This window comes from Bubalus kerabau, chromosome 5, assembly GCF_029407905.1.
Source record: "Bubalus kerabau isolate K-KA32 ecotype Philippines breed swamp buffalo chromosome 5, PCC_UOA_SB_1v2, whole genome shotgun sequence".
Lineage (NCBI taxonomy): Eukaryota > Metazoa > Chordata > Mammalia > Artiodactyla > Bovidae > Bubalus > Bubalus kerabau.
In genome coordinates, this window is record NC_073628.1 from 91,784,551 (window position 1) to 91,811,057 (window position 26,507).

The 26,507-nt window shown below is 41.7% G+C and overlaps 1 protein-coding gene and 1 non-coding gene across 3 annotated transcripts in view; one reads left to right on the top strand and one right to left on the bottom strand.

Moving 5' to 3' along the window:
* SLC19A2 (solute carrier family 19 member 2) overlaps positions 1-26,507 on the bottom strand; it is a 30,655-nt gene that overhangs the window by 3,186 nt on the left and 962 nt on the right. Inside the window, exons 1-5 of one of the 2 annotated variants that reach the window (XM_055582191.1) lie at positions 22,092-22,459; positions 18,680-19,282; positions 3,194-3,416; positions 1,423-1,615; positions 922-1,063 (exon numbers count right to left, since the gene is read on the bottom strand). In XM_055582191.1, the coding sequence (XP_055438166.1) occupies positions 922-1,063; positions 1,423-1,615; positions 3,194-3,416; positions 18,680-19,282; positions 22,092-22,136 (1,206 nt within the window). In that variant the 5' untranslated portion in view covers positions 22,137-22,459. Of the gene's footprint in view, positions 1-921; positions 1,064-1,422; positions 1,616-3,193; positions 3,417-18,679; positions 19,283-22,091; positions 22,460-26,507 lie in introns of those variants that run through there. The other variant, XM_055582193.1, reaches the window with a different exon arrangement.
* Positions 24,174-24,246, top strand: TRNAG-CCC (transfer RNA glycine (anticodon CCC)). Its single transcript has one exon. It is a non-coding gene; the product is annotated as a tRNA-Gly (tRNA).

Genomic DNA, 26,507 nt, shown 5'->3' on the forward strand with positions numbered 1-26,507 from the left:
ATGCAGAGGGAGATGCCTAGGCTTTTGAGTCAGATGTTGCTTTGGATCCTGGTTCTGCCATACTATTATTGACCGTGACCTTAAACAACACCTCTCTCAGATTCATTTTCTTGATGTCTAATCATGATAGCAACCATGCAAAATTCTATATAAAGTACCTGGCACACAGACGGCACTCAGCACACATTATCTATTGTTTTTCTTTTAGATCTCCTCGGTAAAAATGTTAATTACTGCTAACATGTCATGTCTTTGTATTCTACGAAAACTAATACGTAAGTGGGAAGAACAATGGAGATAGAATCTTTTGAGCTGAGATGAGTTGGGGTAGGCACTTTTTATTCAATCGCCCATTTTGCTAAAGTACATCCCAAGCCCTATTTACAACTCACAATGAATGAAGCCATATACAACCATACAATTCCAGAGTGAATAAACGTATCACACTGTCTCTGGGTGTTTGTGCAGGTGTTTTCTCAATAGGTCATATGTAATGCTAGTCATCAACAGCAAGTCATTACCTTGGTATCTGGGTGGGGGGTGTTTAAAGAAGGGAGGAGACTCAGAGAGCTCTCAAGTGAAGCAGGCATCTCAAACATGGGATACAGTATTCCAGGCACAGAATTAAAAATGGAGGGAAATAATGGGTGAAGAAGCAGAAGGTCTGGGTCCAGATGGAACCAACACTACCTCTCAGCTGCACACTCAGAAACGTTCTTGGGCCTCATCAAAGAGATGATGGTCTCAGCATCCTCCTGATAGAAAGGAACTAAGGGTGGGGGATAACTGAAGGAAGGAAAGAACACTTTTACTTTCAATTTTCTATCTGTCTATATTGTTTGAATTTGTTTCCCTGAAGCATGCTCCACTTCTGTTACCCTGATCAACCCATAACATCTTCAGTACTGAAACAGACCTTACCTGAGTGGTAATTTCCAAGCCAAGGCCACTGGCATCTACCACAATTAGAGTGAGCAGAGTCTGCAGTGCTAGGGCAATGAAGGTATTTACACCAAACACTAAGGCATAGCGCTCCATGCTGAGGTTTGCAGCAATCTGAAAACTTAAAAAATAAAAAGAATGCATAGATAAGGATTACGTCAAGGTAGTTACATTTTTTATTTCAAATGTGAAGAGTAGCCCATACTTTTCTACTGTCAATTCCCTTCCCAACCAAGTGAGGAATATTCTTTTGCTAAATGATGTAAACCTCATGCAAATGTCTGAAAACAGCAGAAACATGAACAAGGAAATAAATGAAACTTGCCTAAATGCTTCCTCAAAAGAAAAACTGATAATGCACTTATGGTATAATGCTTCCTCCCATTTGCCCTTGAACCAGAAAATTTAATTTGTAAAGAAACCAAAAAAGTTAATCCTGTTACAGCTCTTCCTAATGCTTCTTTGAATCGTAATACATACGTTGCTATTGTGATGAGTAACATGTAGATGATTCTGAAGACAACGTAGGATGCGTAGCACACCCAAATGTTACCCACAGTGTCCATGATATACACTGCAGCAGCAATCAGGAGAGAAAAGAGAGACAATGTCAATTCTCCCCAAGTGGACCAGGATATTTTTATGTAACCAACTGCAAACACTGCAACAGCACCTACAAAACAAAAACAGAAAAGTAATTACTCATTTTGCTGCTGCTGCTGCTGCTGCTAAGTCACTTCAGTCGTGTCCGACTCTGTGCGACCCCATAGACGGCAGCCCACCAGGCTCCCCCATCCCTGGGATTCTCCAGGCAAGAACGCTGGAGTGGGCTGCCATTTCCTTCTCCAATGCATGAAAGTAAAAAGTGAAAGTGAAGTCGCTCAGTCGTGTCTGACTCCTAGCAACCCCATGGACTGCAGCCCACCAGGCTCCTCCGTCCATAGGATTTTCCAGGCAAGAGTACTGGAGTGGGGTGCCATTGTCTTCTCCGATTCATTTTGCTAAACAAGTACTATTTCACTAAATGAAAAATTCACCTTAGATTATGACATTTAAGCTCTTTAAATTTATAACCAAGGTAGTTCAAGATTATGGAGGCCCTTGAAAGTTAGGCAGAGATTTTTGGACCTGATGGAATAAATAGTATGAGGCCATGGAGAGATGATGAGAGACTGAATTAGGGCAGTGGGTAATGAGATGGAAAAGGAGGACATAGAACCAGGGGTGCTACTAAGGGAAAGCTACTGAAGTAGATGCAGAGGCAAGAGTCAAAAAGAACCATCCTGGCTGTAGCTTGGCAACATGGCAGGATGGTTCATCTCTCCTCCCATCTGAGGGGCAGTTTATCACGTGGTCAAATGACGATCATGAGGATAATGAGAGCTAAATGGTATGGAGTGCTTTCTAAGTGCTGGTCCAGATAAAAGTGTTCACAGAAGTCCTTTATGATCTTCTAAGACCTATGAGGTGGATCAACAGATTAGAAAGGAACGATAGATGCTAATGGCCAAAGACAGGCTCTGAGTTCAAACCTTGACTTTACCACTGACCATCTATATGACCTTGGGCAAGTGATTAACATGTCTTTCAACAGCTTCCTTAATTGGAAAATGGGGGTAATAACTGCAACAAAGGAATTCTGTGAGGATGGTGTTAATATACATAAAGTCTTTAGAACAGCACCTGCAACACAACATATACTAGCTACTGTCGTTAGAAAGTACTGAACAGTGCTGCTCGAAGATTCACACATGGCCAAAGCACGCAGTAAATCAGACATAAAGGAAACTTGGGTAAGAAAACAATTTACAGGATCCTTATGTTAGGTTTCCCAAAGGTTATAAAGAATTCAAGCATGATACAGGATGCTCGGGGCTGGTGCACTGGGATGACCCAGGGGGATGGTATGGGGAGGGAGGTGGGAGGGGGGGTTCAGGATGGGGAACACGTGTACACCCGTGGCGGATTCATGTCAATGTATGGCAAAATCAATACAATATTATAAAGTAATTAGCCTCCAATTAAAATAAATTTATATTAAAAAAAAGAATTCAGGTTTGTTAGTCATAGTCCTCCCTGAACATACACTTTTGAACTGTCATCCTAAATGATAAAATTAGAGCTCAAAGAAAACAAACCGTTTTTTGAGGTTACTTCAAATTTGAGAGGGGAGAAAAACTCTGATCATGGTCAACTAAACTACCAGAGGACTCTCCCCACCCAACCTGCCCTACCGCCCAGTACTGCTTACCCAGTAAGGTTGAAACGGCCTCCACACCGCCGTTATAGATAGCAGCATGGCGGGAAGGCATCACCTGCTCCCACAGGCCCTGTGCGTAGTTTACGACTTGAAAATAGCCGCAGGTGGAGAGGGCCCACCACACAGACCAGCAGAGCAGAGGGCGAGAGGAGTAGCACACCAGGAAATCGTTCCACAGGACCTTCAGCACGAGGAGACGGTCTGGCTTGGATTCCTACCCAGAAAAAGGGAAGAAAGCAACTGGACAGAAAGCTGTGTAGACTCAATTTTCTATTCAGCAGACTATTTTCTGTTTCCTTGAGAAAACCAATTGCTTCTTTCATATATGTTGTTCAATTGCTTAGTTGTGTCCAACTCTTTGCAACCCTATGGATTACAGCACGCCAGGCTTCCCTGTCCTTCACTACCTCCCAGAGTCTGCTCAAACTCATGTCCATATGTGTTTGTGTGTGTGTGTGTGTGTGTGTGTGTGTATGAACTTCATAGCAATTACATTTATTCCCTCTTGGGGGAAAAATATATTTTGCTTTAAATGTTCTATATACATTAGTACCTCCAGCAAATGATACGTTGTTTACAAAATGAAGGTATAAAGATGGTCAGAGACTGCACATGTCAGTCAAAGGGAGATGACATTCCACATCTTCCCACACGGAGGCAAGCAGCATGAAGAATAAACAACAATTAGTAATCCCAGTAGACTACGTGCATGGGGTGGCAAAGAGTCAGACATGACTGAAGTGACTTAGCATCCACCAGTAAGTCACTGTTCAGGTAGAATTCATGAATAAGAACCTATCATATTCACTGAAAGAATGGTTAAAACAGAAGTCTTAGGAAAAAATAAACCAAAATATTAGCAGCAGTTCTCTCTGGGTGAGGGGTTAATCAATGATTTTAATTTTCTCCTTTATGTTTTTTCCCCAGTATGTACAGGAAATGTTATTATAATAATGAGGTAACAAAGCTATTATGCATGTAACTGAGTCAATCAAAACATGACTGAGCTATGTTCCATTATCCCTGGACTATGTCAAGAAGTCAATGTGCGAGTCCAGATGCCATATTCAAATATGCAATACAGTATTACTAACTACAGTCACCATGTTGTACATTACATCCCCACAACTTATTTATAACTAGAACTCAGTACCTTTCGACTCCCCTTTACCCATTTCGTTTTTTTTCCATACAAACTTTTGGGCCAACTCCAATCATATCAAAGGACAATCTACCAAAAGTTCCCGTTAAGTTTGGAACCTTGCTCAGAACATAGGAAATTTTGCAGCTAACACAGGAAGGCAAAATGAGAGAATCCAGAGACCAAGAGGAAGCTACCTATGAAGAAGCATTCAAGAGGAAGGATGTGTGACAGAGGCATGTTACAGACTATTTACATGGTGGCAGCAGCATGGTTCAACCCACTAGCTGGCTGGCAGCCATGTCTTGCACACGCTGCTGCTGCTGCTGCTCAGTCTCGTCAGTTGTGTCAACCTCTCTGCAACCCTAGGTACTGTAGCCTGCCAGGCTCCCCTGCCCATGGGATTTTCTCAGCAAGAATACTGGAATAGGCATTAGGGTTGTCATCCCCTCTTCTAAGGGGCCTTCCTGACCCAGGAATCGAACACGCATCTCCTGTGTCTCCTGCATTACAGGTGGATCCTTTACCACTGAGCCACCAGGGAAGCCAGTCTTGAACATGAAACTTCCTTTATTTAAAAAAATTCAGGTATAACTGACCTTTGATATTGTATTAGTTTTGGGTGTGTAACAAAATGATTCTGTATTTATACACACTGTGAAATGATCACCACAATAAGTATAGTCAACATCTATCACCATATATAGCTGTAATTTTTTTCTCATGATGAGAATTTTGAGATCTAGCAACTTTCAAATAAACAATACAGTATTACTTACTATAATCACCATGCTATACCTACATCCTCACAACTTAGTCACAACTGGGACTTAGAACATTTTGGCTTCCCTTTCTTTACCCCTTTGCTTATATCCCCTAGCCCCTGCCTCTGGTGACCACCAATCTATTCTCTGTATTTATGAGCTTGAGGTTTTTTTGTTTTGTTTTTTGTTTCCAAATATAAATGAGATCATATGATATTGGGTTGGCCAAAGGTTTGTTCAGATTTTTCCATACAAACTTTTTGCCCAACCCAATATTTTTGTGAGTCTTACTTCACTTAGCATCCATCCAAGTCCATCCACGTTGTTGCAAATAGCAAGACCTCATTTGTTTTTCTGTGGCTGTATAATGTTCCCGTGTGTATATATATGTGCTGCTGCTGCTAAGTCGCTTCAGTCGTGTCTGACTCTGTGAGACCCCTGAGACCGCAGCCCACCAGGCTCCCCCGTCCCTGGGATTCTCCAGGCAAGAACACTGGAGTGGGTTGCCATTTCCTTCTCCAATGCATGAAAGTGAAAAGTGAAAGTGAAGTCGCTCAGTCGTGTCTGACTCTTTGCGACCCCATGGACTGCAGCCCACCAGGCTCCTCCGTCCATGGGATTTTCCAGGCAAGAGTACTGGAGTGGGGTGCCATTGCCTTCTCCATATATATGTGAGTATACCACATTTTCTTTACCCATTCATCCACTGTTGGACACTTAGGTTGTATTCACATCTTGGCTATTATAAATAGTGCTGCAATGAACTGGTAGGTGTATCTTTTTGAGTTAGTGTTTCCATTTTCTTTGGGTATGTAGCCAGGAGTAGACCTGTTGGATCTTGTGGTGGCTCGAGTTTTTAATTTTTTGAGGAACTTCCACAGAGTTTTTCATAGTGACAGCACCAATTTACATTTCCACCAACAGTGCAAAAAGGATTCCTTTTCTCCATACCCACACATTTCTTATTTTTCTGAAAATAGCCATCCTAACAGGTGTGAGGTGATAGCTCCTTGTGGTTTTGCTTTGCATTCCCCTGATTAGTGATTTAAGCATTTTTTACATGTACCTGCTGACCATCCAAACATCTTTGGAAAAATGTCTATTCAGATCTAATGTCCATTTTTAAATTGGATTCTTTTTTTTTCTTTTTGCTCTTGAGTTGTATGAGTTCCTTATATATTTTGGATATGAACCACTTATCAAACATGATTTGCAGATATTTTCTCCCATTCAATAGTTTGTCATTTGGTTGATGTTTTTCTTTGGCATGCAGAAGCTTTTAGTTTGATGCTGTCCCACTTATTTTTTTGCTTTTGTTGTCAAATTAAAAAAAAAAATCATTGCCAAGACAGATATCAAGTTTACCACCTATGTTTTCTTCTAAGCATTTTTATGGTTTCAGGTTTTATATTCAACTCTAAGCCACTTTATGTTAATTTCTGTGTAGCCCCTTCTCTTTAAACAGAACCTTTTAATAGTTATAGTTAAGTGTTTACAATATAAAGTTAAATAATTACTCTTTTCTTAGCTCAGTTGTATATGCAAAAGGAAATTTGTCTATAATCAAACAAGGATGGAAATTTTCGAGAGTAAGTCTTCTGTTAAGTGCTTTTGAAGGACACAATTCTAACTCTTGCTATCAACAGTGAACAATTTTTTTTTTTATGATGAAAGGAAGACTATCATTATTTCCTCAGCTATTGATATTTCACTATCCAAAATGGTAAAAATGTATATACAATGAGGGACAGATAAAAGTACACCTGGTTTCAAGGGAAAGGAACCAAATACATATCATGGAAGAATGTTTGAGACAGACTTTGGGAGACACAGAATACAGCAATACTGATGAACAACATGCAAAGGAAACAAGAACAAAAGGACAGAAGGCACTTTGGAGGTGTGTTTATGAGTCAGCAATGACAGAGTTCTCTTCCAACAGAAAAGGCTTCTGGGACACACTTTCCTGCTCTGGCCTGCTGTGCACTTATCTTATCCTAGGAATATTCATTCTTGCCTCAGTCTGGTATCTCATAGAGCCCTAGTTCATAAGCCTGAAAGTGAAGCATTGGAAACCTGTTAAGAGTTGGCGCAGAGATCTGCCTTTGGCTACTCTTTTTCAGGAGGGATGACACCTATCTGAGTTTCAAGGGATTTAAGAGGAAAAGGGAGAGGATACGCCAGCCAGGAGGAGCTACCCCATGTCCGAGGTCAGGGGCAGCAGCCGAGAGGAGCTACCCCGTGTCCAAGGTCAGAGGTGGCGGCCGAGAGTGCCAGACTGTGACAGCGCAGGAGCAGCCAAGAGGAGCTACCCCACGCCCGAGGCCAGGGGCGGTGGCCGAGACGAGCAACCCCGCGTCCAAGGAGCAGTGGCTGCACAGGCGCAGGAGGGCCTAGAGGAGCTATTCCATGTTCAAGGTCAGAAGGGGCGACAATGAGCAGATACCCCTCGTCCAAGGTAAGAAGCAGCGGCTGCACTTTGCTGGAGCAGCCGTGAAGAGATACCCCATGTCCAAGGTAAGAGAAACCCAAGTAAGACAGTAGGTGTTGCAAGAGAGCATCAGAGGGCAGACACACTGAAACCATACTCACAGAAAACTAGTCAATCTAATCACACTAGGACCACAGCCTAGTCTAACTGAATGAAACTAATCCATGCCCATGGGGCCACCAAAGACGGGTGGGTCATGGTGGAGAGGTCTGACAGAATGTGGTCCACTGGAGAAGGGAATGGCAAACCACTTCAGTATTCTTGCCTTGAGAACCCCATGAACAGTATGAAAAGGCAAAATGATAGGATACTGAAAGAGGAACTCCCCAGGTCAGTAGGGCCCCAATATGCTACTGGAGATCAATGGAGAAATAACTCCAGAAAGAATGAAGGGATGGAGCCAAAGCAAAAACAATACCCAGTTGTGGATGTGACTGGTGATAGAAGCAAGGTCCAATGCTGTAAAAATCATTATTGCATAGGAACCTGGAATGTCAGGTCCATGAATCAAGGCAAATTGGAAGTGGTCAAACAGGAGATGGCAAGAGTGAACGTCGACATTCTAGGAATCAGTGAACTCAAATGGACTGGAATGGGTGAATTTAACTCAGATGACCATTATACTGGGGGCAGGAATCCCTCAGAAGAAATGGAGTAGCCATCATGGTCAACAAAAGAGTCCGAAATGCAGTACTTGGATGCAATCTCAAAAACGACAGAATGATCTCTGTTCATTTCCAAGGCAAACCATTCAATATCACAGTAATCCAAGTCTATGCCCCAACCAGTAATGCTGAAGAAGCTAAAGTTGAACGGTTCTATGAAGACCTACAAGACCTTTTAGAACTAACACCCAAAAAAGATGTCCTTTTCATTATAGGGGACTGGAATGCAAAAGTAGGAAGTCAAGAAAAACCTACAGTAACAAGCAAATTTGGCCTTGGAATACAGAATGAAGCAGGGCAAAGACTAATAGAGTTTTGCCAAGAAAATGCAATGGTCATAACAAACACCCTCTTCCAACAACACAAGAGAAGACTCTACACATGGACATCACCAGATGGTCAACACCGAAATCAGACTGATTATGTTCTTTGCAGCCAAAGATGGAGAAGTTCTATACAGTCAACAAAAACAAGACCAGGAGCTGTCTGTGGCTCAGATCATTAACTCCTTATTACCAAATTCAGACTTAAATTGAAGAAAGTAGGGAAAATCACTAGACCATTCAGGTATGACCTAAATCAAATCCCTTATGATTATACAGTGGAAGTGAGAAATAGATTTAAGGGCCTAGATCTGATAGATAGAGTGCCTGATGAACTATGGAATGAGGTTCATGACATTGTACAGGAGACAGGGATCAAGACCATCCCCATGGAAAAGAAATGCAGAAAAGCAAAATGGCTGTCTGGGGAGGCCTTACAAATAGCTGTGAAAAGAAGAAAAGCGAAAAGCAAAGGAGAAAAGGAAAAATATAAGCATCTGAATGCAGAGTTCCAAAGAATAGCAAGAAGAGATAAGAAAGCCTTCCTCAGCAACCAATGCAAAGAAATAGAGGAAAACAGAATGGGAAAGACTAGAGATCTCTTCAACAAAATTAGAGATACCAAAGGAACATTTCATGCAAAGATGGGCTCGATAAAGGACAGAAATGGTATGGACATAACAGAAGCAGAAGATATTAAGAAGAGGTGGCAAGAATACACAGAAGAACTGTACAAAAAAGATCTTCACGACCAAGATAATCACAATGGTGTGATCACTCACCTAGAGCCAGACATCCTGGAATGTGAAGTCCAGTGGGCCTTAGGAAGCATCACTACGAACAAAGCTAGTGGAGGTGATGGAATTCCAGTTGAGCTATTCCAAATCCTGAAAGATGAGGCTGTGAAAGTGCTGCACTCAATATGCCAGCAAATTTGGAAAACTCAGCAGTGGCCACAGAACTGGAAAAGGTCAGTTTTCATTCCAATCCCAAAGAAAGACAATGCCAAAGAATGCTCACACTACCGCACAATTGCACTTATCTCACACGCTAGTAAAGTAATGCTCAAAATTCTCCAAGCCAGGCTTCAGCAATCCGTGAACCGTGAACTTCCTGATGTTCAAGCTGGTTTTAGAAAGGGCAGAGGAACCAGAGATCAAATTGCCAACATCCGCTGGATCATGGAAAAAGCAAGAGAGTTCCAGAAAAACATCTATTTCTGCTTTACTGACTCTGCCAAAGCCTTTGACTGTGTGGATCACAATAAACTGTGGAAAATTCTGAAACAGATGGGAATACCAGACCACCTGACCTGCCTCTTGAGAAACCTGTATGCAGGTCAGGAAGCAACAGTTAGAACTGGACATGGAACAACAGACTGGTTCCAAATAGGAAAAGGAGTATGTCAAGGCTGTATATTGTCACCCTGCTTATTTAACTTATATGCAGAATACATCATGAGAAACGCTGGACTAGAAGAAACACAAGCTGGAATCAAGATTGCCGGGAGAAGTATCAATAACCTCAGATATGCAGATGACACCACCCTTATGGCAGAAAGTGAAGAGGAACTCAAAAGCCTCTTGATGAAAGTGAAAGAAGAGAGTGAAAAAGTTGGCTTAAAGCTCAACATTCAGAAAACGAAGATCATGGCATCCGGTCCCATCACTTCATGGGAAATAGATGGGGAAACAGTGGAAACAGTGTCAGACTTTATTTTTGGGGGCTCCAAAATCACTGCAGATGGTGACTGCAGCCATGAAATTAAAAGACGCTTACTCCTTGGAAGGAAAGTTATGACCAACCTAGATAGCATATTGAAAAGCAGAGACATTACTTCGCCAACAAAGGTCCGTCTAGTCAAGGCTATGGTTTTTCCTGTGGTCATGTATGGATGTGAGAGTTGGACTGTGAGGAAGGCTGAGCACCAAACAATTAATGCTTTCAAACTGTGGTGTTGGAGAAGACTCTTGAGAGTCCCTTGGACTGCAAGGAGATCCAACCAGTCTATTCTGAAGGAGATCAGCCCTGGGATTTCTTTGGAGGGAATGATGCTAAAGCTGAAACTCCAGTACTTTGGCCACCTCATGGGAAGAGCTGACACGTTGGAAAAGACTCTGATGCTGGGAGGGATTGGGGGCAGGAGGAGAAGGGGACGACAGAGGATGAGATGGCTGGATGGCATCACTGACTCGATGGACATGAGTCTGAGTGAACTCTGGGAGTTTGTGATGGACAGGGAGGCCTGGCATGCTGCGATTCATGGGGTCGCAAAGAGTCAGACACGACTGAGCGACTGAACTGAACTGAACTGAACACACATATATATACACCAGTAAGCAAAATCAAAACAGTCCAACAAAAATAAAGTACAATAGATTGACCCAGCGAACAAAGGAAACCAAAAATTATATCTACCAGTCAAGATGAAAACTAACTAAAGCACAAACTATAAAACAAAACTAAGGCAAGGTGCCAAGCAGGGAATAAAGCAAAGAAAACAAAACTAACAAATATTTTGAGAGGAAAGAAAGAAAAGAAAGAATAGATATGCAGTTATATATAGGTAGATATACATTAAAGATTAAGTGCAAGGGGAAAAGAACAGTAGGAAAAACAAAGGAATAAATATAAAAAAATAATAATAGGTTTAAAAAAATTAATAAAAGAAAAAAAGAAGAAAAACAAAAAAGCAAAACTCTACAGGATTGCAAAAGCCCAATTTACAGGCAGAAGTTTATAAGAACAATAAAAACTATGATAGAAAAAAAGAAAAAATATTCAAAAGCTTAATTAGATTTCATAGTGTCAATAAAATCGACAACTACAATGAGGGGGGGAGGGAGGAAAAGAAAAAAAAAATTCAAAGGAAACTACAGAACAAGTCAAAACATAAGAATAATAAATTTTTTGCTTGAGTCACTGCTGTCAGGGTCCTTTCCCTTGCTGGGAGTCACAGTTCACCTCACCTCTCTAGGATGCCCTCCAACACTGTGCTGGTGGTCTCTGTACCTGCTGTGGGAACAGCTCAGATTCTAATCTGGTCCTACTCCTGTGTGTTCTTGCCTCCACACACAACTATCAGAACTAGTGTGTTTTCCTTTGTGGGAGCTCACGATGTGCTTTTATATATTCCATAGACACAGTCTGCCTAGATGATGGTGTGGATTGAATCTGCAGCTTGTGGGAAGGTTTTAGGTCTTCTTCCTTAGCCATACTGCCCCTGGGTTTCAAGTGTGGTTTTATTTCCACCTCTGCATGTGGGTAGTCCACTGGGGTTTGCTCCTGAGGCTGCCCTGGAGGACTCGGGTCTGCCCCTGTGAGGGCCAGATGTGGAGGTGGTGCAGCTCCTTGGGTCACAGGGGTTCTGGCAGCACCAGGTACTCAGGGGAGTTGGTGGCTATGGCAACAGAAAATATAGTGCTCTAGAAGGGTATGGCAACCAGTATTGGCCAATACACTCCAGTATTCTTGCCTGGAGAACCCCCCTGACAGAGAAGCCTGGCAGGCCACAGTACACAGGGTTGCAAAGAACTGGACATGACTGAAGCAACCCAGCATGACAGACGCCAGACCTTTTTTGCCTGTAGCAGCTCTGCCCCAGTGAGGGTTGAGTGTGAAGGTGGCACAGTTGCTTGGGTTGTGGGGACCTTGCACGGCGCCAAGTGCAGGGATACGGACTGCCTCAGCCGTAGGAGTTAGGGCCCTACCAGAGTCTTTTTTCAAGCCTCTGGTAGCTGGCGATCAGGAGGCCTCTTTGGCAAGTCTTTCTCCATAGCTCCGCCTGTTCAGGCACTTAGAGGGCTCCCTTGCCTGTGTTTGGTGTGTCAGGCACATAGTGTGACCCCCCTGGCTGGGGTCCTACTCTGTAGATTGGCGCATCAGTCATTTAAAGCAGCACCCTGGGTGGGGTCCTGCTCTGTAGTTCAGTGTGTCAGGCATTTGATGGGCCAGCCTCTCTATTGTTTCAGCTGCGGATGCTGGTAGGTGGAGAGAAAGAGGCTATGGTGATGGCTCCACCCCCTATGCATGACTCAGCAGTACTACCTTGATTCCATGGCTGCCTGACTTTCCTCCACAGGCATTTCCCACCACAATCTCCTCCTTCGAATCTCCTTGGTCTGTCTCTCCACAGTCAACAGCAGCCCTCGCCCTGGGATTGCTCCACAATCCCTAAGCTCCAGCTCCTATCTCCTGTGCCTTCTAGGGGACCTGCATCCCTGCCAGGGGTATGTATGGCTGTGGCAAGGCCTGTCTGATTCTCATTCCATGTGTGTGTGTGTGTGTGTGTCTGTGTGTGTTAGTTGCTCAGTCGTGTCCGACTCTTTGCAACTCCATGGACTATAGCCCGCCAGGCTCCTCTGCCCATGGAATTTTACAGGCAAGGATACTTGAGTGGGTTGCTCTTTTCTTCTCCAGGGGATCTTCCCAACCAGGGACTGAACCCGGGTCTCCTGCACTGCAAGCAGATGCTTTACCATCTGAGCTACTAGGGAAGTCCTCACTCGATTTAGGCTGCCACAGATCAGCTGTTTCACTCTTAACCTTACATGTTTCACCTCTGACTCAGACAACTGCCCCTTTGTGGGGATAGGACCCCTGCTTCAGTGCCCCCACCCACTGAGGGCAGGTCCAGTCCTACTAACACTCCTGCTTTTCTCCCCTAGTTCCTTCATCCTACTAAGTTCTTTGTGGTTTTATATACTCTTTTCCGTGGGTCAGGTCCTTCTGTCCACTCTCAGCTGGTGGTCTGCATGCACTTCTGTGTCTAAGGGTGTATTCCTGATGTATCCATGGAGAGAGATGTACTCTGTCTCCACCCTACTTCTCTGCCATCTTGTCTCTCTGACACGTTTATCACCGAGTTTTAGTAACAGTAATTTTAATAAGAATGAGATAATGAATCTGAGGTTTGGAGCACAGTATCTGGTACCCACGTCAAAATATATGGGAGCTAAGATGATCAATCAGCTCAGATGAGAAAAATTCCCAAATCTTAGGTTTTTTTTTTTTAACTGTAAAATGGAAATTAATGCTTACTTCAACAGGTTATTGCCTAGATAAGTATGTAACAAGTGCTCAGTAAATATTGGTTTCCTTTATCTTCTGTTTATCATGACTCACTAATGCAATCAACAAATAGTCCCTCAGTCAGTCAGTCCAGTCGCTCAGTCGTGTCCGACTCTTTGTGACCCCATGAACCGCAGCATTCCCTGTCCATCACAACTCCCAGAGTCCACCCAAACTCATGTCCATTGAGTTGTTGATGCCATCCAACCATCTCATCCTCTGTCATCCCCTTCTCCTCCTACCCTCAATCTTTCCCAGCATCAGGGTCTTTTCCATTGAGTCAGCTCTTCGCATCAGGTGCCAAAGTATTCGAGTTTCAGCTTCAACATCAGTCCTTCCAATGAACACCCTGGACTGATCTCCTTTAGGATAGACTGGTTGGATCTCCTTGCAGTCCAAGGGACTCTCAAGAGTCTTCTCCAACACCACAGTTCAAAAGCATCAATTCTTTGGCACTCAGCTTTCTTTATAGTCCAACTTTCACATCCATACATGACTACTGGAAAAACCATAGCTTTGACCAGACAGACCTTTGTGGACAAAGTAACATCTCTGCTTTTTAATATACTGTCTAGGTTGGTCATAACTTTCCTTCCAAGGAGTTAAGTGTCTTTTAATTTCATGGCTGCAGTCACCATCTGTGGTGATTTTGGAGCCCAAAAAAGTCAGCTGAGTGCCCACAATCTGTCTGGCAATGTTCTAGACACTAGTGACACAACAGGAAAGTTCCTGAAATTTACACTGGAGTAAGGGAGATAGATGATAAACATACACATACAAGAGACCTTACAGTAGGAATACTATAGAAAGACCGTAAACAGGGGATGGGCTAGCAAGCGACTTTGGTATGGAGAAGTAATGATTGCTAAGAATGTTAAATGGCTTTCTAAAAAGCAGATGTCTGAGTTGAGACCTGAGTGACATAAAAGAACCAGCCATGAAAATCAGAGTGAAAAGCAATCCTGACTGAGAGAACCTCCTGAATGAAATTCTGAGGTGAGAAAAGCTTGATGTGTTTCAGCCCAATTAAGAGATAAGGTCAGAGGGGCTGGCAATGAGCCAAACTGTATGAGGTCTTATAGGCCATGATGAGAACTTTGGATTTTCTTCTACATACAATAGAAAAATGTGGACGAAGATAATTAGGGTTTAATGCCTAAACTATGAAGATTTAAGACAAGGGCTGACGATTGCAATTAAATTACTTCTATGGTATTAATTATGTATCCCTACATATATGGGCTGGACAAAAAGATGTTGTTCATGGTATGCGTGGGAAGCAGAAGAAAAATGAGAGTACCTTCACGTCAACCAGCTCACAAAACACAGGATTCTAGAGTCACAGAAAGCTTCATGAGCATCTGGCTTAACATTCTCTCCATTTAGGGACAGCCTAATTCAGTTAAAGAAAAATAATTTGTGAATTAGCTCAAAATTCTCCAAGCCAGGCTTCAGCAATACGTGAACCGTGAACTTCCTGATGTTCAAGCTGGTTTTAGAAAAGGCAGAGGAACCAGAGATCAAATTGCCAACATCCGCTGGATCATCGAAAAAGCAAAAGAGTTCCAGAAAAACATCTATTTCTGCTTTATTGACTATGCCAAAGCCTTTGACTGTGTGGATCACAATAAACTGTGGAAAATTCTGAAAGAGATGGGAATACCAGACCACCTGACCTGCCTCTTGAGAAACCTGTATGCAGGTCAGGAAGCAACAGTTAGAACTGGACATGGAACAACAGACTGGTTCCAAATAGGAAAAGGAGTATGTCAAGGCTGTATACTGTCACCCTGCTTATTTAACTTATATGCAGAGTACATCATGAGAAACACTGGACTAGAAGAAACACAAGCTGGAATCAAGATTGCCAGGAGAAATATCAATAACCTCAGATATGCAGATGACACCACCCTTATGGCAGAAAGTGAAGAGGAACTAAAAAGCCTCTTGATGAAAGTGAAAGAAGAGAGTGAAAAAGTTGGCTTAAAGCTCAACATTCAGAAAACGAAGATCATGGCATCTGGTCCCATCACTTCATGGGAAATAGATGGGGAAACAGTGGAAACAGTATCGGACTTTATTTTTTTGGGCTCCAAAATCACTACAGATGGTGACTGCAGCCATGAAATTAAAAGACGCTTACTCCTTGGAAGGAAAGTTATGACCAACCTAGATAGCATATTGAAAAGCAGAGACATTACTTCGCCAACAAAGGTCCATCTAGTCAAGGCTATGGTTTCTCCTGTGGTCATGTATGGATGTGAGAGTTGGACTGTGAGGAAGGCTGAGCACCGAAGAATTGATGCTTTTGAACTGTGGTGTTGGAGAATACTCTTGAGAGTCCCTTGGACTGTAAGGAGATCCAACCAGTCCATTCTGAAGGAGGTCAGCCCTGGGATTTCTTTGGAAGGAATGATGCTAAAGCTGAAACTCCAGGACTTTGGCCCTCATGGGAAGAGCTGACACATTGGAAAAGACTCTGATGCTGGGAGGGATTGGGGGCAGGAGGAGAAGGGGACGATAGAGGATGAGATGGCTGGATGGCATCACTGACTTGATAGACGAGTTTTAGTGAACTCCGGGAATTTGTGATGGACAGGGAGGCCTGGCGTGCTGTGATTCACGGGGTCACAAAGAGTCGGACACCACTAAGCAACTGAACTGACTGAACTGACTGACCAGTCCCAGATCCTCATAGCTACTTTTATAGGGCCCAGAATACCAGGGATATCTAATTCAAAGGGAAAATGAAAAATTATTTATAGCCCCACAAATAAATATCTTGGTGAAGGTACAAATCTGTTCTTGATTATTCATATCTAATGATAAAGATAATAATAAAAATTACAATGTATTGATTACCTACTTACAAATACTAACTTGAAAGCTCTAGTGGATTTATTTAATACTTGAAATAGCTCTATGAGGTAGGTATATGAAAAAAGGAACTAACAGGCACAGAGAATTAAGAAACCTGCCCAAGATCACCCTGCTGCTAAGTACCAGTACTGCAGACTGCCTTTCTTCCTCAAAATCTGCTACACTGTGCTGCAACAGATAATACTGAGTATACATTGAAAATATTTATTTTGCTTCTGTCACTGTTTTACAGAACTCAAACACACATGCACACACAGCACACACATACACACAGAATGCTTCCTAACAGTAAAATGTGTCAGTCTGCAAATAAAAGTATTGCTGTATTAATAGTTCCCAATCCTTATCTCTAAAATGAAAAGGTGATATGATCTAAAGTCCCTTTAACATGCTCTAATTGTTCTATGACTTGTGGTTAGAATCACTTCTAACTCTAAAATTTTATAATTCTTCAGCATGTCAAGTACTGACATCTTGCATATCTACAAATAATAAATATCAAGGTGGTCTAGGACATAATTTTTTAAACCTTAGATTTCAAGTGATTGCTGCTGCTGCTAAGTCGCTTCAGTCATGTCCGACTCTTTGTGACCCAATGGACTGTAGCCTGACAGGTTCCTCTGTTCATAGGATTCTCCAGGCAAGAATAGTGCAGTGAGTTGCCATTTCCTTCTCCAAGGGATCTTCCTGACCCAGGGATTGAACCCACGTCTCTTACATTTTCTGCACTGGCATACAGGTTCTTTACCACCTAGCACCACCTGGGATGCTAGTCATTAGTAGGTAATAAAATCAATTTAGTGAGCAGTGATCACATTATAAAAAACAAATGGAATGTCATACAACCATTGTGCTGTAAAACTTTTGTTTCATGGATGACTTTGAAGGGTTCAAGACTTTTGTGGAGGAAGTAACTGCAGATGTGGTGGAAATAGCAAGAAAACTATAATTAGAAATGAAACCTTAAGTTGTAAATGAACTGCTGAAATTTCATAATAAACTTAAATGGATAAAAGCTACTTCCAATGGATAAGCAAAGAAAGTGGTTTCTTGAGATGGAATCTACTCCTGGTAAAGATGCTGTGAAGACTGCTGACGTGACAACAAGGGATCTAGAATATTATATACACTTAGTTCATAAAGCAGGGTTTAAGAGGATTGCCTCCAATTTTCAAAGAAGTTCTACTAGGAGTAAAATGCTATTGAACAGCATTGGTGCTGCAGAGAAATCATTCCCAAAGGAAGTCTATCAAGTGGCAAACTTCACTGTTGTCTTACTTTAAGAAATTGCCACAGTGACCTCTACCTTCAGCAACCACCACCTTGATCAGTCAGTAGCCATCAACATTAAGGCAAGACCCTCCACCAGCAAAAGATTACAACTCACTGAAGGCACAGATGATGGTTGGCATTTTTTTAGCAATAATGTAATTTAAAATTTAGGCATCTATATTTTTTACACATAGTGCCCCTGCACACTTAACAGACTATAGTATAGTGTAAAAATAACTTTTATATGCACTATGAAACCAAAAAAAAATGTGTGACTTTGTTTTATTATGTGATATTTGCTTTATTTCAGTGGTCTGGAACCAAACCTGCAGTATCTTTGAGTTATGACTGCATTGCACATAATTTTCAGCAGAGAAGAGGAAGATAAGCTCCTATTCTTAAATACTTTGGACTTCATTTCTGGAAGTAGACATTCATGATTTACTGGAGTCATTTCACCTATTCATTTAGACAACATGTTCTGAGGGGCTTTCTTTATATACCAAGTTCTGAAGATACAAAGTTGAAGAAGAGATAGACGTTGCTGTGGATTCTAAGATATCTCCAACATGAGCAATATGTTGAATCAGTTTGACCCGAGAGGTTATTCACTCCAGAGGAGCCTGGTGGGCTATATAGTTCATAGGGTCGCAAAGAGTTAGACACACCTGAGCAATTAACACACACTCCAAAGGAAAATACATTTTTCATCCCTCATACAAATCAATGTTATCTTGAATGAATAAATGGAACCAATGAAGCAATTTGAGATAAAACCAGAATCCAAATGAACTGCTGGGTTTCCATCTGTTTTTCTACCACTGGTCTAGCCCCAGAGTAGCAACCACAAGGCACTGAAGGCTGCGCTTACCTGTTCCTCCACCGGTGGCGCCTCCGGATTTAGAGGGATTTTTGATTCAACGTCCTCCCACTGTGGAAGGTGGTTAGAAGCTGCGGTGTCAGTAGCAACACCACCATTTTGTATCTTGATGCCATTTGTCCCCTGGCAGGAGGGAGGAACGTGGTGAAAGAAAAGGCTTTTCTGTGGCATAGGCAGAAACCAGGCCACAGCGAAGGCCACAGAAACACAGGTGAGAGAGATGACATTCAGGCTGAACAGGGACCAGGATGCCACTGAGACGAGGATCTGCCCCAGGACAGAGCCCACTGTGAAGCCCACCAACGTGGCACTTCGACAGTAGCTCGTGACTTTCTGGTACATGCTCAGGTCCACCACACTGTAGATGTAGGAGTAGTAGGCAATTTCAGTGGCAGTGGCGATGCCATAGAAGAATTCCAAGAACTGAATGGCCAGCAGTCCCTGGGCATACAGCAGCATGAACCACGTAACAATAAGGCTGAGTCCCTGGAGCAGAACGACAGGCTTATAGCGGAGGTAGTCTGTGGCAAGGAACACAGGAAACAGCAGCACCAGGTAAGAGTAAGTCCATACTGGATATATTTCATTGAAGACCTGGTAGAAAAAGCATAAAACCCTGTTAGTGACCTCAAACAAACTGGAATATTCATAACAATTTATTCTTATAAAACAATTTACCATAACCTCAAAGATCTCATTCTTAGCAAACAAAGAAATCTCATCAACAATTCTGAGAATTGTTTGGAATTCACTTCCCTGTTTCCATCCCATCACCTCTTCCTAATATCTTCCCTATTCATCGAGGCCTAGTTCAATGCCTTCCTCATCCTGGAAGACTTGGCTACAGTTGATGGTATTTGTAACCCAACATCCAAAGCTCTCTTGACACTGCTTTCTATGTGTCACTCTCTTCAATTACCTCATAGCACTGCTTCTTAACCATGGTTACACATCTCCCAAGGAGCTTTAAAAATTTTGGAAGCCTAGCCACAGGCATTTTTTCAAAACTTCCCAGGAGATTTTAACATGAGCCAGAGTTTAGAACCACTGCTGGAGAAGGCAATGGCAACCCACTCCAGTACTTTTGCCTGGAAAATCCCATGGACGGAGGAGCCTGGTAGACTGCAGTCCATGGGGTTGCTAGAGTCAGACACGACTGAGCGACTTCACTTTCACTTTTCACTTTCATGCATTGGAGAAGGAAATAGCAACCCACTCCAGTGTTCTTGCCTGGAGAATCCCAGGGACGGGGAAGCCTGGTGGGCTGCCATCTATGGGGTCGCACAGAGTTGGACACAACTGAAGAGACTTAGCAGCAGCAGCAGCAGCTTTACAGGTTCTTTCAGGGTGGACTTTACTTTCATTTGCATAGCCTGCATACTGTTTGGAAGATACTTGGCTGAATAAATGCTTTGGAAACAAACAAATGTTTTGGAATCATCATCAGTTCTTACTTTCAGCCACAGAATGGGGAACATAGATCCTACAGATTGATTAGGTTTTTCTGTTATTAAGTTTCACTTCTTTGGGGTAACAGGAATAGATCAAGAAAGTAACTCTGTCCTACAGTCTTAACAGAGTAACAATCTATGGATGAAGCATCATAAGCAACTTTGGTGCCTTTCTTTTTGCGTATCTATGATATGAAAAAGGAAAAAAAAGGAAGGTTTTGTTTTCTTTTTCATTAATTTTTCACTGGAAGACAGTAGAAATAATTATTAAACCAAAAAGACCCCAGCTGGAAGTTTAGTTCCATTATTTGCTGAATGATTTTAAGTTGATTTTTTTTTTTTAAGTTCCCTTTAGCCATCTCCATCATCAGTAAAAGAGAAGGAAAACCTATGCCACAGGGTTGTTTGTTGCAAGGGCTAAATGAGAGAATACATGTAAGTCACTTACTCCACCATCTTTTCATAGGTCTAAAGACTTAAGGACTGAAGCTAAAACACAGACCACTTGAGACAATATGCATTAAATTAATTGATTTAAGACTCCATTCTTCAAATAAGAATCATTGCAGGTAGGAGACGTTTTCCTCTTCTCACACCTACCCCAGAGCCTAGCAAATTCCTGGGGGCTTAATAAGTCAGTTTCTAAGTGATCATTAAGTTAAGATCAGTGGCCTCAGTTTTTAAGTGCTTTCTGAAAGGTAGTCCTGCTAACAGGCTAAATACTTTGTGATGGAGCGATATAATCCTCTACTTTTTTTTAATTTTCATGTATACCTCAGTTCACCCAAGAGTAACATGGACTAATCGTTTTAAAGTTTTAGAGGAACAATATAGTAAAAAATTATTATAAAATATTTGCCAATGCAGAGAACAACTATAAAAGGAAAACATAATCTGAGATACATTCCAGACTTGATTTCTGATTGGCTGAGCATCAAAAGTGATTCATCTATGGAGATTACTCAGCCACAAAAAGGAATGAAGTTAGCTGAACTGAGGTGGAGGAAACTAGGGTTTGTTATATGGAATGAAATAAGTCAGAAAGAAAAAAACAAACATTGTATATTAATGCATATATATGGAATCTAGAAAAAGAGTACTGATGAACCTACTTTCAGGGCAGAAGCAGAGATGCAGAAGTAGAGAACGGACTTGTGGAAAGAAAAGCAGGGGAAGGAGAGGGGATGAACTGAGCAAGTATCACTGAAACATATACACTACCATGTGTAAAACAGCTAGTGGGAAGTTGCTAACTACAACTAGTAGGAAGTTGTAACACAGGGAGCTCAGACCAGCGGTCTGTGATGACGCCAAGGGGTGGGGTGGGGTGGGAGGGAGGTTCAAGAGGGAGTGGATTATATGTATACTTACGGCTGATTCACCGTGTTGTATGGCAGAAACCAACACACATTGTAAAGCAATTATCCTCTAATTAATAGTAAATTTGAAAAAAATGGAAAAAAAAAAAAGTGATTGATCCAAGAGCCTCACCACCTTCATGAATTCTGGTCTAATTTCTGTTTCTAAATCATTTAGCAACCTCCATTTACCAGGAAACTTTCTTGTGACTGAACGTATACATAAAAGAATAACTGAGAACGGCAGATATGATTCCGATTCACAAGAGTAGAAATTTTAGCAAACGAAGAACTAAGTGCACTTGGCTGACATAGCACAGGGTCAGACACTTCTCAGTAGAAAAGCAGAGCAGATAAGGGCAACCTTGAGATTAAAGTCCTGAAGCGTGAAGGCATCCCTACAGACTTTGCACAGGTGTGTTCCATTAGCAAATTTCCACTTCTTTTCAGCCTATAATTTTAGATATTCTCCCATAGTTTTCTTAGGTGTGAAACTGCCTCCTCTGGTTGACTCTGCGTGTTTCTCCACCTTCACATTTTCCCCAACACAATACCACAGAGCTGTTAACCATCACAACTTCCTTTAAAAAATACCTTTCTTCTGTAACTCCATCTTCTTTGTTCTGCAATGCACTCCATGCGAGGTTCACTGATTCTTCACTCCAGTAATACTGTCCGTACTTTTACGTGTTGTATACCTTTCAATACTAGCTGTCCCCAAAAGCTATCAAGTTTTTATTATATACATCTCGTCCTTTCAATTACCAATTTGAAGTGTTTATACTTATGACTCTAATTCCGCTCCTAATACAAAAACCACAATTTAGATAATGAAGATGAGGAAAAGCAATGCCAAGCAGAAACAAAAATAAGGCAAGCAGGGGGGAAAAGACCAGATGTGTTCTATTTAAGTTATTCTAAATAAGAAATCAGAATTTACTCCTAGGAGAGACATCAACCCAAGTAGAGAGCCTCTTCCACAGTATTATCAGCAGTATAACAGAGCATCTGTTACACACAGTGCTAATCACCTCACCTGTACGACCTCATTTCATCCAAACAAGGCTAAGAGGTAATTGCTTGTATCATCTCTATCTTACATCCAAAGTAACTAGGCCTTAAGTGAATTGCCCAAAGTTATCCCAGCAAGTCACTGGCAGAGGGACAACCTGACCTGGATATTCTGAATCTACCACATTCAAACGCCCCATTTCTTCAATCAGAAAACTGCTTTTGATTATCTACTATGTTCCCCCCTTACTTCTAATGCCGACAGCACCTTTTCCAACCTGTATAGGGGTGCTTTTATGGGGCTTTCAAGAAGAAAGAAGACCAAACAACCTACAGAGCTTAGGCACTGGGTCTCCAAAAGAGGATCCCTTCTCAGGATGGTTAGGGAGTCTGGGATGGACATGTACACACTGCTGTATTTAAAATGGATAATCAACAAGGACCTACTGTAAAGCACAGAGAACTCTTGCCCAATGCTATGTGGCAGCCTGGATGGGAGGCGGGTTTAGAGGAGAATGGATATGTGTGTATGCATGGCTGAGTCCCTTCACTGTTCACCTGAAACTATCACAACACTGTTAATCAGCTGTACCCCAACACAAAATAAAAAGCTAATAATAAAAAAAAGAAGATCCCTTCTCTCTCAATGCCTCCAAGGAGAAGCCATGGTACTAGGAAATAACTTCTTTGATGGATACTTTCCCTTCAGGAAATTTCCTACATGCAAAAATGTACAGATTACAGAGATTACTTTCTATCTCATTGCCCATACTTGGACAATACCCTCTTATCTCAGGTAACATCTGCCATTCGAGAAAAGGGAATTGATTTTATTCTAAAGTGTCTTTCACAGATCTTTGGATCACAGCTTGTTTGTGCTTTCTTCTGACACACTAACAGTTAAGGAAAAACATGTTTAATTCTGATTTCCTCAGTGTGTATGCCCAGCATAAACTAAAAAAATAAATAAATAAAAATTTTTTAAAAATAAATTTAAATTAAAAAAAAAGGGGGAGGGAATATATGTATACCTATGGCTGATTCATGTTGAGGTTTGACAGAAAACAACAAAATTCTGTAAAGCAATTATCCCTCAATAAAAAATAAATACATTTTAAAAAAATGTTTAGTTTTAAACTCTAGCTTTAGACTTTTACAATCAAGTTTCATTTAGACTACTAGTTAATAAGCGCTTACAATACTATTTCCAAACCGTATGAAGATTACAAAAACAAACAGACAAAAAAAGAATAAAACGAAGCCTCAGTTCTCCAGGAGTTCTGAACCTAGTGAAGAATATATACACACAAATTATTAATAAGGGAGAATAGGAAATACGGGGTTGCTTCTTTGAACTGGACCTTGAAGGATGAGAAAATCAGAGGCCAACAGAAAGAGATCAAGAGTTCTGTAGAAGATTATCCCAAGCAGAGATCACATCTTTGAGTACAAGCCAGTAGATGAGAGAATGGATATGCTGGATTTATGACTATAAGATTAACATGGATGGAGTTTGAGCACATATTAATAGAAGGCAAGAGGAAGAAGAACGGAGTAGGAGATAAGGATGTTAACAAGTAAGAGCCAAACTCTGTAAGGCTCTGAATAGTAGGTATGGTAGTTTTAATGTATTAAATCAAATGCTTTAAAAACATCAAAGGGACTTCTCTGGTGGTCCAGTGGCTAAGACTCCACGCTCCCAACATGGGGGGCCCAGGTTCAATCCCTGGTCAGGGAAACCACATGCCACAACTAAGACCCATTGCAGCCAAATAAATAGCCCGCCAGGCTCTTCTATCCAGGATTTTCCAGTCAAGAATACTGGAGTGGGTTGCCATTTTCTCCTCCAGGGGATCTTCCCCATCCAGGGATGGACCCCCCATCTCCTGCACTGGCAGGCAGATTCTTTACTGCTGAGCCACTGGCAAAGCCCCAAAGAACAGTACTGAATGTCAAATCCCATGCTGGAAAAGGTGAAAGGATAAAAAAGGTTTTGGTAGTAAAGAGCTCTATTTTATCAAAAGTTGGCTTTTAACTACTGAAATACAAATTTTAACCTATCTAAAATTTATAAAGTAATACAGGTTAACGGTTTTCCTGTAATCTAAGGAAGAAATCCTTTGAGAATGGAAAGAGGAAATTCTGTCCTTTTTCTCCTTTTGTTTTTGGACCTGGTTAACAATAGCTCTATCTAAGATGATCACATTTGGCCCTTCTAAAGTCTCCTGGAGGAAATATAAAATTCAACACAAATATTACTTGATTTGACATTCACTTTCCTAAAAAAAAAAAAAAATCATATAATATTAAGTAAATAAATAACTGTCCAGAGGTGAAAAACAAGCACTCAGTTAGGAAGGAGAACAAGTTGTGCTGTTTATTTCAGTTATTAGAGATTTTAAAAATCTAGGATTCCAGAGAGGCTGGACAGAGCTATACTGTGCCTGACCAACAGAACAGAATCAGCCACAATTCTGAGGTTCTCAGAGACAAACGACATCCTTTTCTAGACCTCTGGATTTCTCTTCAAACCCCGCCCTCTTCCTCCACTAATCTGCAGCGACAGAAGCATGCTCTGTTTTCGTTACACATTCAGCGAATTTTTCCTGGGCTTGGCACCCCTGCTTTATTGCACTACACCCCGCCCCCAACATATTTCATTCGCCCTAGGAAGATTTGTGATAATCAGGGCACATGATGGCACGTCACATACCAATTCTGCCCAGGGCACTTGTATAAAGCAGACTGGCTTTCAAATAGCAACACTGGAAGCATGTTTCTTCCCCCTGTGCTTCTCTTTCAGGCAAGGTGCAGATCACATGGCAGGTCACATGAAACTTTAATTGTGAACAGCTCAAAAGTAGTGTCATTTCTGCTTCAGAGGTCAGGCCTCAGCTTCAGTGTTGTTTGGGGGTGTTCTATTAATAGAATCATTCTATTTAAGGAAGTCATGTTCCTTCTTCTAGAATCATTCTGTTCACAGTTGGCCCTTTCCACTTCATTACTGTTTTTAACCAATACTCTAATTCAAATAGGTAATGAGCAACTGTTACAGTTCCTTATGGAGCAGTCCATAAGACTGAGAAATAGAGCTGAAGTTGGGTAAAAGTTAATGCTACTTGCTAGCTGCAAGGCAATATGAGAAACTCAAATGAAATCCTCAACCCAGGGTTCAAGGCCAGAATTTCAATTCCCTTGTTAAGTGCCCTTGAAAATGGAAGAGCAAGGCAACAACAAATTGGAACATAAGTAATTACATCCTGCTCTGACCTGTTATGCAGGGGTATTCAAAAGAGGTGACCAGTAATCACTGTGAAGGGAGTAAGGTTTAAATGGGAGGACTTCACTGGGAGCAACTGGGGCAGGGAGGCAGGGTGAGAAGAGTGGACACTGGAAAAAAGGGACAGCTAACATCTGCACTCAGCTTTCACCCTTTATGGTGTTCTAGACAGGAATACCAGATCTCAGCTTCCATGCTTTGTAGTATTCAAGGAAGAGGATGCTGAATCTGCTTTCTTTGGGTTGTACGGGAGTAACTTCAATTTAATTCCTTTTCCAGTTAAGGTCTTTCTTTTTCAAACAACAGATGTTGAGAATGACATACACTTATGAAGAGTTGAGCACATTTTTTTAAAGCACACAATGCACTTCTAAAGTTCTTACAAATTCTCCTAGGGAAAATCAGTCACCAAGAAGTTCTTGATCATGGACTATGTAATCTCAATTACTCTGAACGTCGCGGGCAGAACAGGAGCAAAACTAACATCCGTGAAGCAACAATTCACAATGCACGAAAAACTATAATTAAATGACAACTGTGTGATACCATCTAAATATCTGCTTTTATCACAGAGAGGTGGGGCGGGGGGGGCAGTGAGGCGTATCCTTGGACACAGTCTCACCCAATAAAAATCAAGATGACGGTTCTTGTTCTGTACACTTCTTACTTGAGCACGATCATCCGTCAAGGGTAAACAATGTAAGGAAGGGGAAGAAGAA